Here is a 17223-nt window from a genome sequence, read left to right as displayed (position 1 = left end):
ATCGGATTGAATACTTTTATGGATTTGAGAGAACTTGATATATGTCTTGCAAATGAATACTCGCGGTGACAATGGGGTGTCATATTGATTCACTTGATGTATGTTTTGGCACTCAACTCGCGGATTCCTGAGGTGACACTGCGGTAATCTATGCATAGGGATTGATGCATGTTCTTGTCTTTGTTTCTCCGGTAGAAATCTTGGGGCACTCTTTGAGGTTCTTTGTGTTGGATTGAGTATTATGAATCTGAAATTATTTGGCGTTATTTTAATATAAACTCTTGGATAGATCGATCAGAAAGAATAGCTTCGAGGTGGTTTCGTACCCTACAAACGGTTTCTTCTTATGTTCTCCGCTAGATAGGAACTTTGGAGTGATTCTTCATCGCACGTTGAGAGATGGTTATATGATCCAATTATATTAGCATTATTGAGAGATTGCACTAGCAAATGTACGGACCCTAGGCCTCATTTTCAAGCATTGCAATACATTTGTGCTTCGTTTTATCAATTGCTGCCTTGCAGTTTTTTATTATTCCTATTACAAAAATCAATATCTACTATCCATACTACACTTTTATTACCATTTCTTCGCCGGACTAGTGCACCTATACAATTTGCCATTGTATTGGGTGTGTTGGGGACACAAGAGACTTTTTATTATTTGGTTGCAGGGTTGTTTGAGAGAGACCATCTTCATCCTACGCCTCCCACGGATTGATAAACCTTAGGTCATCCACTTGAGGAAAAATTGCTACTGTCCTACAGAACTCTACGGTTGGAGGCCCAACACGTGTCTACAAGAATAAGGTTGCGTAGTAGACATCACCTATTCCCCGTGACCGTGATCACACCCTTGGGCCCATGCATCTTCAACTTGAGGTACACATAACATGGGTGGGCCATGAAACGTGCATAAGCCGGTCGGCCAAGGATAGCATGATAGGCACTGTGAAAGTCCACCACTTCAAACGTCAGCTTCTCCTTCCAAAAATTCTCCGAGTCACCAAAAACCACATCCGGAGCAATCTGATTGAGTGATTTTTTCCTTCTTCTCTGGAATGACTCCATGAAACTGCATATTACTCTCGCCGAGTCGAGACATTGGAATGCCCGTTCCCTTCAGGGTCTCAGCATAGAGTATGTTCAACCCACTCCCTCCATCCATGAGGACTTTATGCAGTCCAGTGCCTCCCACCACTGGATCCACCACTGGTGCCTGCCGCCTAGGGGTAGCAACATAAGCCGGGTGGTCCAATGTTGTATGTAATCTCTCGAGGTTTCATTCAGCTTTTGAACGCAATGCTGCAATTCAGTCAGCCCGACGGGATGTTTGCAAGTGCCTTTTCGAATTTTTTAAGGAACACTCGAGCCAAGTCTTCCCAGTAGTATATGCTAGCAGGAGCCAACTGGTTCAACCATGCCCAGGCCAACCCTTCTAACATCAAGGGCAAATGCTTCATGGCGACATAATCGTTGCCCCCACCAATCTGCACAGCCACTCGGTAATCCTCTAGCCATGTTTCTGGCGTCGACTCGCTAGTGAACTTGTTTACCCCTGTGGCCAATCTGAAGTTGGGCGGTATCTCTGCAGCCCGTATGGCCCTACTGAAACACTCGGGCCCAGAGGGAAACACAACACTTCCACTCGGACGATCTCTATCCAAACTCTCTCGGCGAGCTCTGACTCTGTCGACTAGATTTTGTACGAGGACTGACCTTGCGTTGAACCCTAGATCTCAGGGATCTATTGGATCCCTCCGCTCATCACCATATGGGCGCCTGTCATCATACCGTCGGGGCGTGTACGAACCACCCCTCAGAGGGAGCGTCGACACTCGACGGCGGTCATCACGATGATGTCGAGGAGAAAACTGACCGCCGCCTTGATCCAGGTATTGATCCTAGTGGTAACCGTGATCATCATGCCACAGAGGAGATCTGGGGCTATGGGTCGACTGAACTGTGTCTGCCCTCACGGATCTACTGTGAATTTTGTTGCGCGACTGGGAAACGACTGAATTCTGTTCCCCAGCCGCTCTGAGCAATGCTCGGATCTGCCGAAGACCTTCTCCAGCCTTAGATCGGGATGGCTGGATGGAATCTACAATCTGCGCAGCAGTCGCAACATTCTGGATCGGAGTGTGGAATACCTGATACTCGTCTCGCGATCCACTCGGGAATAGTTGCCGCTGTCGTCGATTGGAACTTGGGGGTTCCCTGTGAGCACGGTCTTCGAGTGACTTCTGGAGCTCCTCCAGACGCGTGCGTTCGGCCAGGGTGGCCACGCACACAGCCTACAAAGCCTGGGCCTCGGCGGTCGTGCCGACGATGGGAGTCTAAAGGACCTGCTCCTTCCTGCGTAGCAGTTCTTCCCTTTGTTCCGCAGTGAGACTGTGAGAGGCTGCGGATAATACTCGTCTTTAACATGCGACGGGCCACCGCTCTCACGTCCACCATGGGGAAATCCTGGTGGGCTACGCTGGGAGCCAATCACGAGGACTTCCGCCGCCGGTTCATTGCTCTCACACTCGGAAGGTGCATCTGAGTGATTAGACAGTGGACCGAACAAGTCGTAGAGGGACTCATTGGGCCCGATTGCCACGATCTGCAGAGTGGACGACTGACGAGCTACCGCATGCCTCACCCAGCGCTGGAGCCGAGAGCGCCCGAATCGCTTGAGATGGCTAGCAGCGGGGAAGGAGAACGCCGACGGAGCCGACTGATACTGAGTCGACGGCTGCCGGAGGACGACACCACAGGAACTTGCACGGAAGTGCGCCGCCCTGCGAATAGGGATCGCCTCGACGTCTAGAGGGGCTTCTAGGAGCCACGCTGAGTCGTCGGCGACAAAACTGAGGGCACCGAGACAGATCTCGTGACCCAGGGGCAATCCGCCCCCGGAAACCATGATGAAGAAGTTTGAAGAACACAACCACGCCGGAAGTCACTTAGACACCTGCCCCACGGTGGGCGCCAACTGTCGTGTGAACAGATCCGACAGTAGAGGTTAGGGGTACGTATGAAAGGGCAGAGCCTAGCTACGACGAGGTTGTACACTCAGACTTACAAGTTCAGGCCTCTCTTGAAAGAGGTAAAGACCCTACATCTCAGTGCTACGAGAGCTTTGTTATCTAGTGTGATGAGTTACAGGGGGTGTGAACCCTTGTGCAGGAGCGGAGGGGCGACTTATATAGAGTCCGCTGGCCCCTCATGAATGCCCCGTTATGCAAGGGTTCAATAGAGAAGTAAAGGGTGCGAGCGTTACTGGTAACGTCTGTATTTGATGCTCTTTATGGTGATGGACTGACTGGCTGACCATTGCCATCTTTGGATGGCTCTAGGTCTTCTGCCTCCGAGTGACGCCTAGTACTCCGAGTGAATAGGAGTGGTCGAGTGGCGGAGAGGTTGTCGAGTGGATCTTGTCTTCGAGTGACTTGTACGCGGTGGTCGTTCTGGTCGGTGCCTCCCTTCTAACTCTGTAGGTTTTGAATTCTTGTATGTGATGCCCTTGGGTAGGGTATGTAGGTCAGGCCTGGGACCCTACCCTAGGTACATGTCCTCGTCACCAGCAATGCTGCACTGACGATGCTCAGCTTGAACGTTGGCGATGCTCACATACGAACACTGCTAATTAGGGGTTCCTGTATTATTGACAGCTCTAGACGCCCATTTCAACACGACAACAGTTATCACAAAATCCGCCTACAGCTTCCGACGCCCATTGGAGCGCAGTGACCATCACAACACCCCCACAACTTCGGACGCCCATTGCAGCGCGGTGACCATCACAACACCCCCCGCAGCTCCGAACACCCATTACAGCGCCACCGCGACCACCACAACACCGGTCTGCAGCTCCAATGACGCTTATCACAACACTGGCCCGCAGCTCCGACTACGGGTTTCGGCAGTCCTCACAGCACCGCAACACTGGCTCATGGCACCGACTGCACTTGTTGAAAAGCATGTTCAGAAGTATCCATTAGTAGATTCTTCATCATCTATCGTTCAGGTCTCCGCAAGGAAAACACAAACCACAACAAAATGAAAATGTTGTACTTGTTAAATTATGCAACACCATCAGCAGATCAATTGGGTAAAACCCACACTCTCTCCACATTGGCCACTACTTGATGAAGCACAAATCTGCTAGATTATAACCACTATCTTTGCATTGGCCCTCCACTGGCAACACACAACATCCACCACCCTAGATATAAATCCACTACATATATAATATAATCCATGAGCCACTTATGAGAAACTCTCGGCATTTGGCCACCGCATAAAACAAAAACACAGATGCTACTTATAACTGTCTAGCATGAAAAATCTGCTAGAGCACACATACAAAAGTATCCTTGCTGGTGAAAAATGAAGACAAAACTACTGATGAAGCCGTATCACATTATCTATCTCCATGCATGCAATCAAAATTCACAATCCCCATTTGACAGGGAAATCCTAGCAAATGAACAAAAGACACCACTAATTTTTGTGCTACAACTAAACATCACTCCTCGGTGCATAGAATTAAATCTATCCCTAGCCAAAATCAAAGGCTAGTGCCTAGAGAAATCAAAGCACGTCCCATTTTTTTGAAACATACGTCCCATTTTGTGCTACAATGAAGTACCATTCCATTTTGCATAGAAAAACTACGCAAAAAACTGGAGAACGAGATTGTCCTACTCTGTCAAGCTCACGATCACATCTCTCTCTTGCAGTAGATTCCTGCACTGCCTGCGAATTCATTGCTTTGAAACGAAGCAAAATCCACCCACACACATGATCTACGTTGCAGGAAACGTATAATCGCCCTGACGTCGAGCCCCTCCGCCCCACAATAGCCCTCCAACGAGTCCCTCGGCCCTCAAGAGCATCGCTCCATCGAGCCCCCCTTGCCCGCATACCTCACTCCATATGCATGTCTTGAGCATTTCTGGCTCGTTTTGAGGGTGTGGAGTACCTGCGCAGTGGAGCGTCATCGTTGATGTGCTTTCCTCCGCTCCCCTTCGTCGCCTTGGCTTTGCCGCTTCGGCTCACCGTAGCATGGAGACTCTCGCATCGCGCCGGATCTGCTGCCAAGCTCGATTTTGATCATGGTCAAACTGCGCCCAATTGCGCGAGACTACTCAACTGGCAAGCGCGAGAGACGAGCGCCACATGATCAAGCTCGATCGAACGGCTCGCGACACGGTTGACACCAGGCAAACGCCAGTTAGGGCAAAAGAAGAGCTTTCCTAAATAAACTGCTTTTTCTTCTCTCAGAAAAAAATAATAACCAGACGAACTGCGAACAGTCCAACTCTGTTTTCCAAACCGACGCAGACGCACCGTTCCACGGCCGTACCAAATAAACTAGTTATTTCCCCTTTCCCGCGCCCCAATTCTGGCCTCGTCGCCGCCGACCCCCAAAGCCCCAAATCCCACACCCCAGGCAGCAAACAGCGGCGCTTGGCGGTCGGCGGCCTGCGAGAGTAATCCGAGATGTGCGGCAGGGCCAGGTGTACCCTCAGCGCGGCCCAGGCAGCCAGGGCCTTTGGCTTCCCGACCGCCACCTCCGCCGGCGGCGGCGGCGACGGAGGAGGAGACGCCCCCGCCGTACGGACGCTCCAGATGGACCGGTAAGAGGAGAGTCTCGACCTTACGTGGTCACATATGCCATTAGGAAGCCTCTCGTTTCTTCAGCTATTCGATTCTCGGTTGCGGCGCGCAGGTTCCGGCCGTCGTACAACGTGACGCCGGGGGCGTATCTGCCGGTGGGGACCCTGCGAGCGCGGGCGGCGGGCGGCGAAGGAGGTGCGGAGGAGCAAGGGCCGGTTATCCAGTGCATGAAGTGGGGGCTCGTCCCCAGCTTCTCAAGCAAGACCGACAAGCCCGACCATTTCAGGATGGTACGATATGCACTGACTTTCCACAAGTTTCTGTAGATGGGGCACTGTAGATTGGACTTCATTGGCAGTGCAGTGCGGTGGTTAAGTTGCTATTAGCCACGTTTTGATAAGAGTGCAGTTGATTTGGGCCAATGGGCTGTTAAAACAATGAAAAAGCCAGTGGCATGCTTTGTACTACCACTTATCCGACTATATGACCTGCCGTTAGCATGGCATGTATGTTGGACCATGCCTGCCTTGGAGCTTAGTTTCTCTTTATGTCTCTATGCTCATTCAATGTTCGGTTGGTTTTGCATTACATGAGCTGATTGCTTTTGTTATGCAGTTCAATGCCAGATCAGAGTCTATAAAGGAAAAGGCTTCGTTTAGGCGACTTATCCCGAAGAATAGATGTCTTGTTGCAGTAGAAGGGTATGGACATATGGTTGACTACTACTATTTGCATCTTCTATTTATGGATTCGTTATATCTCTGTTGATCCTAAGCATGACCCCAGATGCTCCCTGCCCAAAGTCCATTGATACATTGCAAATTGCATGGTATAGGTTTAAGTTTGTAGAGAGAGAAGTGCATATTTCAACCCTCAACTTTTGCCCTAGTCTAATTTACAACTCCGAACTCCAATACCATCTAAATTACAACCCCCAACTCTCAAAACCGGCCAGGATTCAACCCTCCCCTCTCTGTTGACCGGTTTTGACCAGTCAACAGATCCAGTCAGCATGCCACATCAGCAAAAAATGCAAAATTTCCAAGGAAACAACCTGTAAAATCGAAGAAAATCCAGGAAAAGAAATAAGAAATCCAATTTCCGAAAAACACGGAAAATAAAAAAACGAATTTCCAAAAAAAAATCCAGAAAAAACCCAAAAACTCAAATTCCAGAAAAAAATCATTTTTATTTTCCCTAGCTTTTTTCACGAACAATTTTTTCGGAATTTTGCCTTTTTATATTTTTTCCCTGATCTTATAGATTTTTATTTACTTTTTCTTGAAATTTTGAAAAAAAATCTGACGTGGCATGCTGATTGGACCCGTTGACTAGTCAAAACTGGTCACCCCAGGTCAAAACCGGTCATCAGGGAGGGGAGGGTTGAATCCTGACCGGTTTTGAGACTTGGGGGTTGTAATTTAGACGGTATTAAAGTTCAGGGTTGTAAAATAGACTAGGGCAAGAGTTCAGGGTTGAAATATGCACTTCTCTCGTTTGTAGAAGAATGCTTTGTACCTTGAATCCTTGATGTGAAATTCAGTCCTGTCAGTTATTACTCTGAAGTCCTTTTTTGTCCATTTCACCTTGTATTCCCCACTTCCTCCCTACCTCCCCTCCACTCTCTTTTAGTTTAGCGCTGCTGCTGCAATGGTGCTTATGGACGAGCCACCAGTCGGGCGCAGGGAAGTAACGTAAGATTATATGTTTAGATATCGTGACTGGTTATTCTTGTTCGATCAAGATCATGAGTAATTTAAACAGATTTCCTCTTTGAATTAAAAATCCCAAATTCACATACACTTCTGAATTGATACAGCTTTCATTCCGAATCCCAGGTGGTCCAGGTCTTCATGGCATGTAAGTGGAGATAACAAGCTTCCCACTGCTTGATGCATGTGCCTACTACTAAAGCCTTTCACCAATCGCAAAACCACCAATAATCTATTCACACAAAAGTGCAACTTGGCTAAGCACGTTGGGGGGCTTTGCAACAATCTAGATTAACAACTGAAACCTAGAAGCTCACTGAAAAAGAAAAAAAAACACTGGAAAATGGAAACCAGAATATCAATCACACACATTGAAACTATCAAATATGTCTACCAAAATCTCAGAAGTCAAATAATAGGTTCTAATTCACCTGAAAAAACTATTAGCTGGTAAAAGCGAAGTGCTGAGTACATGTTTATAGGCCTAAAAATAAATACAGCTGAGCTAAATGTACTAGTGTTACTCCCACTCTGAAGACACATGAGCACATGACGGGCAACATCATAAGTTATTCTACTTGGATTGCTGTTGATTTACCAGAAGTACCAGGCTTAACTTTGACCTGCTCAGTTCGGAGTTGAGGCGAGTATAATCTATGGGCTGCAACTAGCATGATATCCGATTGCCACATGTCACACTTCCATATTCTATAAATCTAATATGGTCCGCCTTTATGGTTGTTTGTGTTTATAGCATAGAGCATTTGGTTGTTAGTTCATATATATGTGGGCGTGTTTTAATTGATGTAAGCACTTGAATGATAACAAACTTTTCATTTTGTAAAAATAGTTTGTGACTAAATTCTTGTATTAATAGTGCATTTGTGTTTTGTATGGGGTTCAGGTTCTATGAGTGGAAAAAGGATGGATCCAAAAAGCAACCATATTACATTCATTTCCAGGATGAGAGGCCTCTTGTGTTTGCTGCCCTCTTTGACACTTGGACAAATTCAGAAGGTTAGGATACTTAGTTTTTACACATTCCGTTGTATTTTGTATCTTGAATGCCATTGGTGTTATGGAACTGAAAGTTTGAGTTTTCGCGTTTTGGTGATCACACTCTCTACATAGTTTGTTATTTCCAGATGGTGAGGTTCAAAGCTGTCTCCCTTTGTTTTGTTCCTGTGATTCAATCCTTGGGAGTTACTGCAGCGGAACTTTTTCTGCTAACACCTTTTGTAACTTATTCTAGCCAAATGTCTAGTGACTACTGTAGCATCCATATGGCTGTTCATCGGCTTGGTGGTGTCAGTTGGAAGATAGAGATAAGAATAATTGCTTTGCTTGTTAGGAGAGATCGTTTCTTCAGGTGTTTCTGATCAAGCACAAACTAGTTAAAGTAGATCAAAATTATCTGGCCAATTGATTCAGACATTTGGGCTCATAATTAAGTTTTTTATATATATACATACCCTCAGTTGTAGTCACAGATATGTAGATCATAATTGGTTTAGAGACAGGAAGAATTTGTGACTACATTGATTTTTTTCTTGTTATCTTAATGTGCCTCGCGGTGTAGACATTATCAGTAGGAAGGAATTTGATAATGAAAATTTCAAACTGTATATTTTATACCGAACTTGAAGTACTACCCTCATGAATAATCACTGTTTTTTATATATTAATGCATCAAATGTGCAATCGTTGCATGGGAAGGGTGGATAAGCTATTACCTGGACGGCTGGACATTGGTAGAACACTATGCATTGGCTAAGTTGTCACACTATTGATGTTTTGTAGTACATTACTTTGTAATTATGTTTCTTTTATGATTTTTTGTGGTCTGCCTTTTCCTTTTTATGTTTCTCATTTTGCTTTCTGTTGTTCACGATGTATAATTGTGCCAATTTGTTAGAATTGAATTATAAAAATGTAAAGGCTGTTATTACTCTAATTCTTAAAGGATAATTTATTTACTGCAATACTAATATTACCTGCTATTTTTTCACAGGAGAGACCCTCCATACATTTACTATTTTGACTACCCATGTTTCAACTTCTTTGAAATGGCTTCATGGTTAGTTGCTTACTCTTTGGTCTTTGCCCCAGGTTCTCAGATTGTTCATTCATGTACTATCGCCTACTCTTTAGCTGCTCTGAAACTGCTTCAGAGTTCATTGGATAATTGACTACACCTATTATTTTACATTTCTTAAATTTATATAGCCCTACTCTAGAATGACTTCATGATTAATGGAACTACTGAATGGATAGTTTGGGAATCCACTGGTTGGTTAGTGCATGAAGTGGCTTTCTTCATGTTCCTTTTGCAAAGTCTTGTTTAGGACTAAGGGAGATAGATAGTTGGTTCTCAATGAAGTACCAATATATCATCTATGATGGAACCATAGTCTGGTAAGGATTTCTGCTGGTGTGCATTTTAACAGGGATAAATGGATAATGCCTCATTTTGGTAATAGATATAGGAAACTTATTTGCAAATGGTGTTTCTGTGAGATGCACTATTTGAAACTTTAACATGTGCTGACAGATAGAATGCCGGTAATCTTGGGCGATGAAGACTCTGTTAATGCTTGGTTGAACAATAGCTCCGTGAAGCTGGAAGAAATAACTGTACCCTATGAAGGAACTGATTTAGTAAGTCCATGATGTGAATCATGTTACAGTACATACATGGCCATCTTTCTAAATCACCTTTTTTGATTAAACAACATTGATTTTGATGAAATTCTAGTTTAATGATGTTACATTTTGTTGTACTATAATTCGGCAGGAGACACATTTCCAAGCAAAAGCTAAATTTCTCTCATTTTCATCAAGCTAGTAGCACATTTATGGTTATTCAATACTACTCATACCGTTCCAAAATAAGTCTTGTGGTTTTAGTTCAAATTTGAACTAAAACCACGACGCTTATTTTGGAACGGAGGGAGGATGAATCATATAAGGTTACGCTTATTTTGGAACGGAGGGAGTATGAATCATATAAGGTTAATGATCTAGGCCTTCAAACAGGTGAAACAAGTCTGTGAGGTTTGCATCTTAGGTAAAACTGTCCCCTCAGGTAGCATGCCCCACTATGCCGGTGGGCTGGTGGGTCAGCAACATTCGCTCCCAACTCTAAGAATTGACATTTTTCCCCTAGTCATCCATCCTCTCAAATTAGACATGACTCTGTTCTTTGACTTAGTTTTTAGTGCTACACTGTCGTTCTTGATCTCGTATTTTCATTCAAAGCATCCTGCAACAGCAGCATGTCGATATATGTTGGTTGAGCTGTTGAGCATAGATGATGTCTTTTCCTAGAGTGTTGTTGTTGTTAGTTTACGACGATGGATGGGGAACGGGTGAGGTGGTGGCAGATTTGGAGAGAATTCTGCTGGACCAGATGGCATAGCCGTGATGGACATGTTGTCCTCTTTGGCAATGTTTACAAGCAGCTTGCATCTTGTATGTTATATCTTCGTCTTGTAATCTTGTTGTCCGTCACTCAAAGGATACACCTTAGGGACTTATTTGTGCCTTTTGAAACTTAGATGACCAATGTGGTCCCTTAGCCAAACTCGTGGGTCCAAAATGATCATCACTCTGAATTTCTGATAGTATGACTCTATAACGTTATTTAATCGATCCCTTCTGCAGGTTTGGTATCCAGTGACAACTGCAATGGGCAAAACATCATTTCAGGGTCCTGATTGCATCAAAGAGGTATAGGAAACTATGCTTAGTATGTTGTATTGGTTTTTGTTTATGTCTGATACATTGGGCATTACTATTGTTTGGGATTAAACTGTGACAGGTGGTACACTGTGTGCTCTGTTCATTGTATTGCTGCCCTTGCCTAATGTTGGCAGGGTAACTAAAAAGGGCAAAAAGGGCAGCCCGGTGCACGTAGCTCACGCTTGCAGTAACACACTACTTTAAAAGAGTTAAGATGACACAACCTTCAAATATTTATGGATGTTCTCTAATGCATGAAAGATATCATTAAGTAGCATAAGAAAAACCTAGACCAACATGCTATAGTATCTGTCGTATTTTTTAAGAGGAGAATTACCCTGAGTAGCATAGAGGCCAAGCCTTGAACACAGGCAGGCTGGGCGCAAAGTCGCCCCTCTAGCTAACAGATGGATAATTGGTCCTCATTGACCTAGCATATAAATGCGGATTTCCACTGCTGTACACTGACTATCCATTAAACATGCAATTTTCCTGGTGTACGTAATGAAGTACCCATGGGTTTCTTACGTGCTGAAATGAGATGCTTGATAAATGTTCTCATTCTTGCTCTTTATTTGTATGTGATCTGAAGATATAACCTGTTTAGGTTTATCTTCAGCACTATTAACTGGTTTTTGAACTACTTAATGTTACTTAAGTACAGTAGTAGTAAAATTCCTCCAGTGTACTACTGGGTACACACAGTTGTACCGCCCAATTTATACCTATGATAATTCTGCAACTACCCTATTGTGTGTTTTCTGCATATCGACAAGATGTGCAATGATTTTCTTCTTCTGCTGCTGCTTGCCAAATTGCAGGTGAAAATAGGACCCAGTGAAAAGCCAATTTCAAATTTCTTCACCAAGAAAGCAGCCGCACCAGTGAAGTCAGAGAAGGCATCAGGAGAGTTTGCAGAAACACAAGCTTTCAAGACGGCGAAAGAGGAGCGGGATGATGATTCAGGTGAAAACCCATCAAACAAAACAGAGCAACACCACCAGGCTTCTCTAGAGAAGCAAAGTGCTTCAAGTACAGTAGTTAAGAATGAACATGTTACTTTGGATCCACAAGTTTTCTATAAAGCCGATGAAGGTATTAAGAAAGAAGACGGGATGCTGCCCGACGATCCAGTCGAGGAGCGAGATCCTTTTGGCATCAAGAGGAAGATAGAGGACGCTGGAGTCGAGGCGGAGATGGAGATGGGGAAGAGTGGGAGATCGCCGGTCACCCCTGTGAGGAAAAAGGAGAAGGGCCCGAAGGATGGGCAAGCGTCGCTGTTTTCCTACTTTGCAAAGAAGTAGAGTAGCTTCTCAGGTAGTCTAGCTTCCTGCACTTGGGCTATCTATCAGCTCTTAAGCAGTTACTAGTAGTAACAGAACTTTATCTAGTGTAGTAGTACTACTCGTAGTTCTCTTCAGCACTGCAACTGGCGCTATGCATGCAGTATTGGCCAATGACGAAACAAAATGCATGAAGTGCGGTGATCGATTGCATGCTACCGGATGTCTAGCTCTTAGATCATTTCCTTATGCAGTAAAATTAATACTTTGATCGGAGGTGGCCTCTATACTTTGACAATGTTTTTTTTTGCGGGTGATATACTTTGACAATGTTGAGCAAGTATGATTCTTGTTTGAAGGAATCTTATACGAATTTCATAGGATAGGATTTTTTAAGGAAAATTTTTTATGGGATCGTTTGGTTTGCAGGAATATATTCCTATTCCTATGTATGATAGGAACCAATTCTTCACATCTCAAAAGAAAAAACATTAGTCTAGACTCAATGCAAAAATTCCTATCATATGCATCAAATGCCATTTGTTTTTTATAGGAATTGAGATGCATGTCATCGCATTTTCTATGATTTTTCTATTTCTATAATATTTTTATCCTATGAACCAAAGGAGGCCTTAAGTGCAATAGGTTATACATAGCATTAAGACAATACATTGGTGCCATGGCATGGCCTGACCCAAGGCCACACGTTGCAACCGAAGGCTGGATCGGGATTCGAGGTCCAACGCAAGGAAGAGAAAACTCGAGCACGATAGGTGAACCAGCTATATGAGGAGGGAAGAAGAAAGAAGAGGTCGTCGAACAACTAGAACCTGGACCATTTCCCCTTATTCTCTGTCATTCTCCTCTTCCCTCCCTCCTCTTGTGTATCCATAACCTTACCAGAGAGACAAACCCTGGCACGTGCGTAACGATTGGTATCAGGAGTCGATTCTGGCATGATCTGTTAGTCTGACTGAGGTAAGTGGCAGATTTGTTTGCCGCTGTAAACCTATCATTCGGCAGGAACTACCGCTTTGATTGGGCGATCTGGCGCCAAAGAAGCATGGACCGATCGCTGTGGTGCAGCAGATCTCGGCGGCAATGAGTACGGTGAAGTAGCAAGGAGCGGAGACCAACGCGAAGCTTGATTCAATCTTACCCAAGACGAATCTTATAACACCTGTCATTTGTTTCACTGGCCACATTGTCATCACATGAAAACACCAAAACCCGTCATTATTTCACTAACATGGCAACTTTTCATGTTGCTTCATGGCAACACTACATCATAATGCTCACCATTCAATAAACCATGGATGTTTCTGACACATGAATCAACGACTCTCTAATAACATTTTTCTTGCTTTCTGGCAGCTCTGATGGTTCCACCGTGACAATTTTTATTTTAAATACTCATGCGAAATGTCAATGTTGTACCATATTTTCTCACAATTCAGTAAATCACGGCAACTTTTATTTCATCTTGCACATACAATCAATGACTCTTCTCAACAATTTTCATTTTAATGGTCACAACTTTGGTCATTTTACATACCATGCAAATGTTTTGCCCATACCCATATACTATGGCAACTTTATTCTATATGTTTGTGGCAATATCACCCTGCAACCATCCATGTTTTATGTTTTTCTCAGCAAATGCCCCTGTTTTTTCGCCTGCAAAATCTATGTTCCTAGTACTATGGGTTTGGAAAGGGGGCAATGCGGTGAGGGTGTAGATGATGCTAGATTGGAGCAAATTTAAAGCTCACAATTTGGGTCCTAAATACTCTCACCATATGAAAATACTTGTTGAGAAAATGGATGAAAAAATAAGGACACCGATATGTTGGAAATATGCCCTAGAGGCAATAATAAAGTGGTTATTATTATATTTCCTTGTTCATGATAATTGTCTATTGTTCATGCTATAATTGTATTAACCGGAAACCGCAATACATGTGTAAATACATAGATCGTAATATGTCCCTAGTAAGCCTCTAGTTAACTAGCTCGTTGATCAATAGATGGTCATGGTTTCCTGACCATGGACATTGGATGTCGTTGATAACGGGATCACATCATTAGGAGAATGATGTGATGGACAAGACCTAATCCTAAGCGTAGCACAAGATCATGTAGTTCGTTTGCTAAAGCTTTTCTAATGTCAAGTATCATTTCCTTAGACCATGAGATTGTGCAACTCCCGGATACCGTAGGAATGCTTTGGGTGTGCCAAACGTCACAACGTAACTGGGTAGCTATAAAGGTGCACTACAGGTATCTCCGAAAGTATCTGTTGGGTTGGCACGAATCGATACTGGGATTTGTCACTCTGTATGACGGAGAGGTATCTCTGGGCCCACTCGGTGATGCATCATTATAACGAGCTCAATGTGACTAAGGAGTTGGTCACGGGATCATGCGTTACAGAACGAGTAGAGAGAGTTGCCGGTACCGAGATTGAACGAGGTATGGGGATACCGATGATCGAATCTCGGGCAAGTAACATACCGATAGACAAAGGGAATTGCATACGGGATTGATTGAATCCTCGACACCATGGTTCATCCGATGAGATCATCATGGAACATGTGGGAGCCAACATGGGTATCTAGATCCCGCTGTTGGTTATTGGCCGGAGAGATGTCTCAGTCATGTCTGCATGGTTCCCGAACCCGTAGGGTCTACACACTTAAGGTTCGGTGACGCTAGAGTTTTTATGGGAAATAGTATGTGGTTACCGAAGGTTGTTCGGAGTCCCGGATGTGGTCCCGGACGTCACGAAGAGTTCCGGAATGGTCTGAAGGTGAAGAATTATATATGGGAAGTCTTGCTTCAGTCGCCGGAATAATTTCAGGGGTTATCGGTATTGTATCGGGACCATTGGAAGGTGTCCGAGGGTCCACCGGGTGGGGCCACCTGCCTCGGTGGGCCTAGTGGGCTAAACAAAGGGGGGAACCAGCCCCTGGTGGGCTGGTGTGCCCCCAAGGGGGCCCAAGGCGCCTAGGGTTAGAAACCCTAGGGGGGTGGGGGCGCCTCCCACCTGACTTGGGGGGCAAGTCCCCCCTTGGTCGCCGCCCCCCTTGTAGATGGGATCTAGGGGGCCGGGCCCCTCTCCCCTTTCCCCTATAAATAGTGGGGGGAGGGCTGCCACACCCTTCCCCTGGCGCAGCCTCTCCCCCTCTCCAACACCTCCTCCTCCTCCTCCTCCATAGTGCTTGGCGAAGCCCTACCGGAGAACCACGAGCTCCATCACCACCACGCCATCGTGTTATCGGAGTTCTCCCTCAACTTCTCCTCTCCCCTTGCTAGATCAAGAAGGAGGAGACGTCCCCAGGCTGTACGTGTGTTGAACGCGGAGGCTCCGTCCGTTCGGCGCTGGATCGGATCTTTCGCGATTTGAATCGCCGCGAGTACGACTCCATCATCTGCGTTCCTTGTAACGCTTCCGCTTAGCGATCTTCAAGGGTATGTCTATCTCGTTGCTAGCATCTCCTAGATTGATTTTGGTGACACGTAGGAAAATTTTGAATTATTGCTACGTTCCCCAACAGTGGCATCATGAGCTAGGTCTATGCGTAGATTCTATGCACGAGTAGAACACAAAGTAGTTGTGGGCGATGATTTGTTCAATTTTCTTACCGTTACTAGTCTTATCTTGATTCGACGGCATTGTGGGATGAAGCGGCCCGGACCGACCTTACACGTATGCTTACGTGAGACTGGTTCCACCGACTGACATGCACTTGATGCATAAGGTGGCTAGCGGGTGTCTATCTCTCCCACTTTAGTCAGATCGGATTCGATGAAAAGCGTCCTTATGAAGGGCAAATAACAATTGGCATATCACCGTTGTGGTTTTGCGTAGGTAAGAAACGTTCTTGCTAGAAACCCATAGCAGCCACGTAAAACATGCAACAACAATTAGAGGACGTCTAACTTGTTTTTGCAGGGTATGCTATGTGATGTGATATGGCCAAAAGGATGTGATGAATGATATATGTGATGTATGAGATTGATCATGTTCTTGTAATAGGAATCATGACTTGCATGTCGATGAGTATGACAACCGGCAGGAGCCATAGGAGTTGTCTTAATTTATTGTATGACCTATGTGTCAATGAAAACGCCATGTAATTACTTTACTTTATCGTTAACCATTAGCCATAGTAGTAGAAGTAATAGTTGGCGAGACAACTTCATGAAGACATGATGATGGAGATCATGGTGTCATGCCGGTGACGAAGGTGATCATGCCACGCCTCGAAGATGGAGATCAAAAGGCGCAAGATGATATTGGCCATATCATGTCACTTTATGATTTGCATGTGATGTTTGTCATGTTTACATCTTATTTGCTTAGAACGACGGTAGCATAAATAAGATGATCCCTCATAAAAATTTCAAGAAAAGTTTCCCCCCTAACTGTGCACCATTGCGAAGGTTCGTTGTTTCGAAGCACCGCGTGATGATCGGGTGTGATAGATTCTAACGTTCGCATACAACGGGTGTAAGCCAGATTTACACATGCAAAACACTTAGGTTGACTTGACGAGCCTAGCATATACAGACATGGCCTCGGAACACGAGAGACCGACAGGTCGAACATGAGTCGTATAGTAGATACGATCAACATGGAGATGTTCACCGCTGATGACTAGTCCGTCTCACGTGATGATCGGACACGGCCTAGTCGATTCGGATCATGTATCACTTGCATGACTAGAGGGATGTGTTGGGGAACGTAGTAATTTCAAAAAAATCCTACGCACACGCAAGATCATGGTGATGCATAGCAACGAGAGGGGAGAGTGTTGTCCACGTACCCTCGTAGACTGAAAGCGGAAGCGTTAGCACAACGCGGTTGATGTAGC

General features: G+C 44.9%; 1 protein-coding gene across 1 annotated transcript; it reads left to right on the top strand.

The window, feature by feature from the left end:
* Window positions 1-5349: 5349 nt before the first annotated feature.
* Window positions 5350-12633, top strand: LOC125516206 (abasic site processing protein HMCES). Its single transcript, XM_048681688.1, has 8 exons — window positions 5350-5630; window positions 5723-5900; window positions 6226-6311; window positions 8227-8339; window positions 9334-9399; window positions 9874-9980; window positions 10986-11051; window positions 11885-12633. The coding sequence occupies exons 1-8, from the start codon at window positions 5494-5496 to the stop codon at window positions 12365-12367; spliced, it is 1236 nt and encodes a 411-aa protein (XP_048537645.1). The 5' UTR covers window positions 5350-5493; the 3' UTR covers window positions 12368-12633.
* Window positions 12634-17223: the final 4590 nt, after the last annotated feature.

This window comes from Triticum urartu, chromosome 6 (assembly GCF_003073215.2).
Source record: "Triticum urartu cultivar G1812 chromosome 6, Tu2.1, whole genome shotgun sequence".
In the NCBI taxonomy this organism is placed as follows: Eukaryota; Viridiplantae; Streptophyta; class Magnoliopsida; order Poales; family Poaceae; genus Triticum; species Triticum urartu.
The sequence above is the reverse complement of the archived record's forward strand: the minus strand, read 5'-3'. Positions and strand labels throughout refer to the sequence as shown.

What these genes read in the sequence shown, in the direction of transcription:
- LOC125516206 (XM_048681688.1), top strand. Translation starts at nt 5,494, where the DNA reads ATGTGCGGCAGGGCCAGGTGTACCCTCAGCGCGGCCCAGGCAGCCAGG. An exon ending in CGGACGCTCCAGATGGACCG is followed by an intron (nt 5,631 to 5,722) that starts GTAAGAGGAGAG and finishes TGCGGCGCGCAG; the next exon opens with GTTCCGGCCGTCGTACAACG. An exon ending in TTCTTTGAAATGGCTTCATG is followed by an intron (nt 9,400 to 9,873) that starts GTTAGTTGCTTA and finishes ATGTGCTGACAG; the next exon opens with ATAGAATGCCGGTAATCTTG.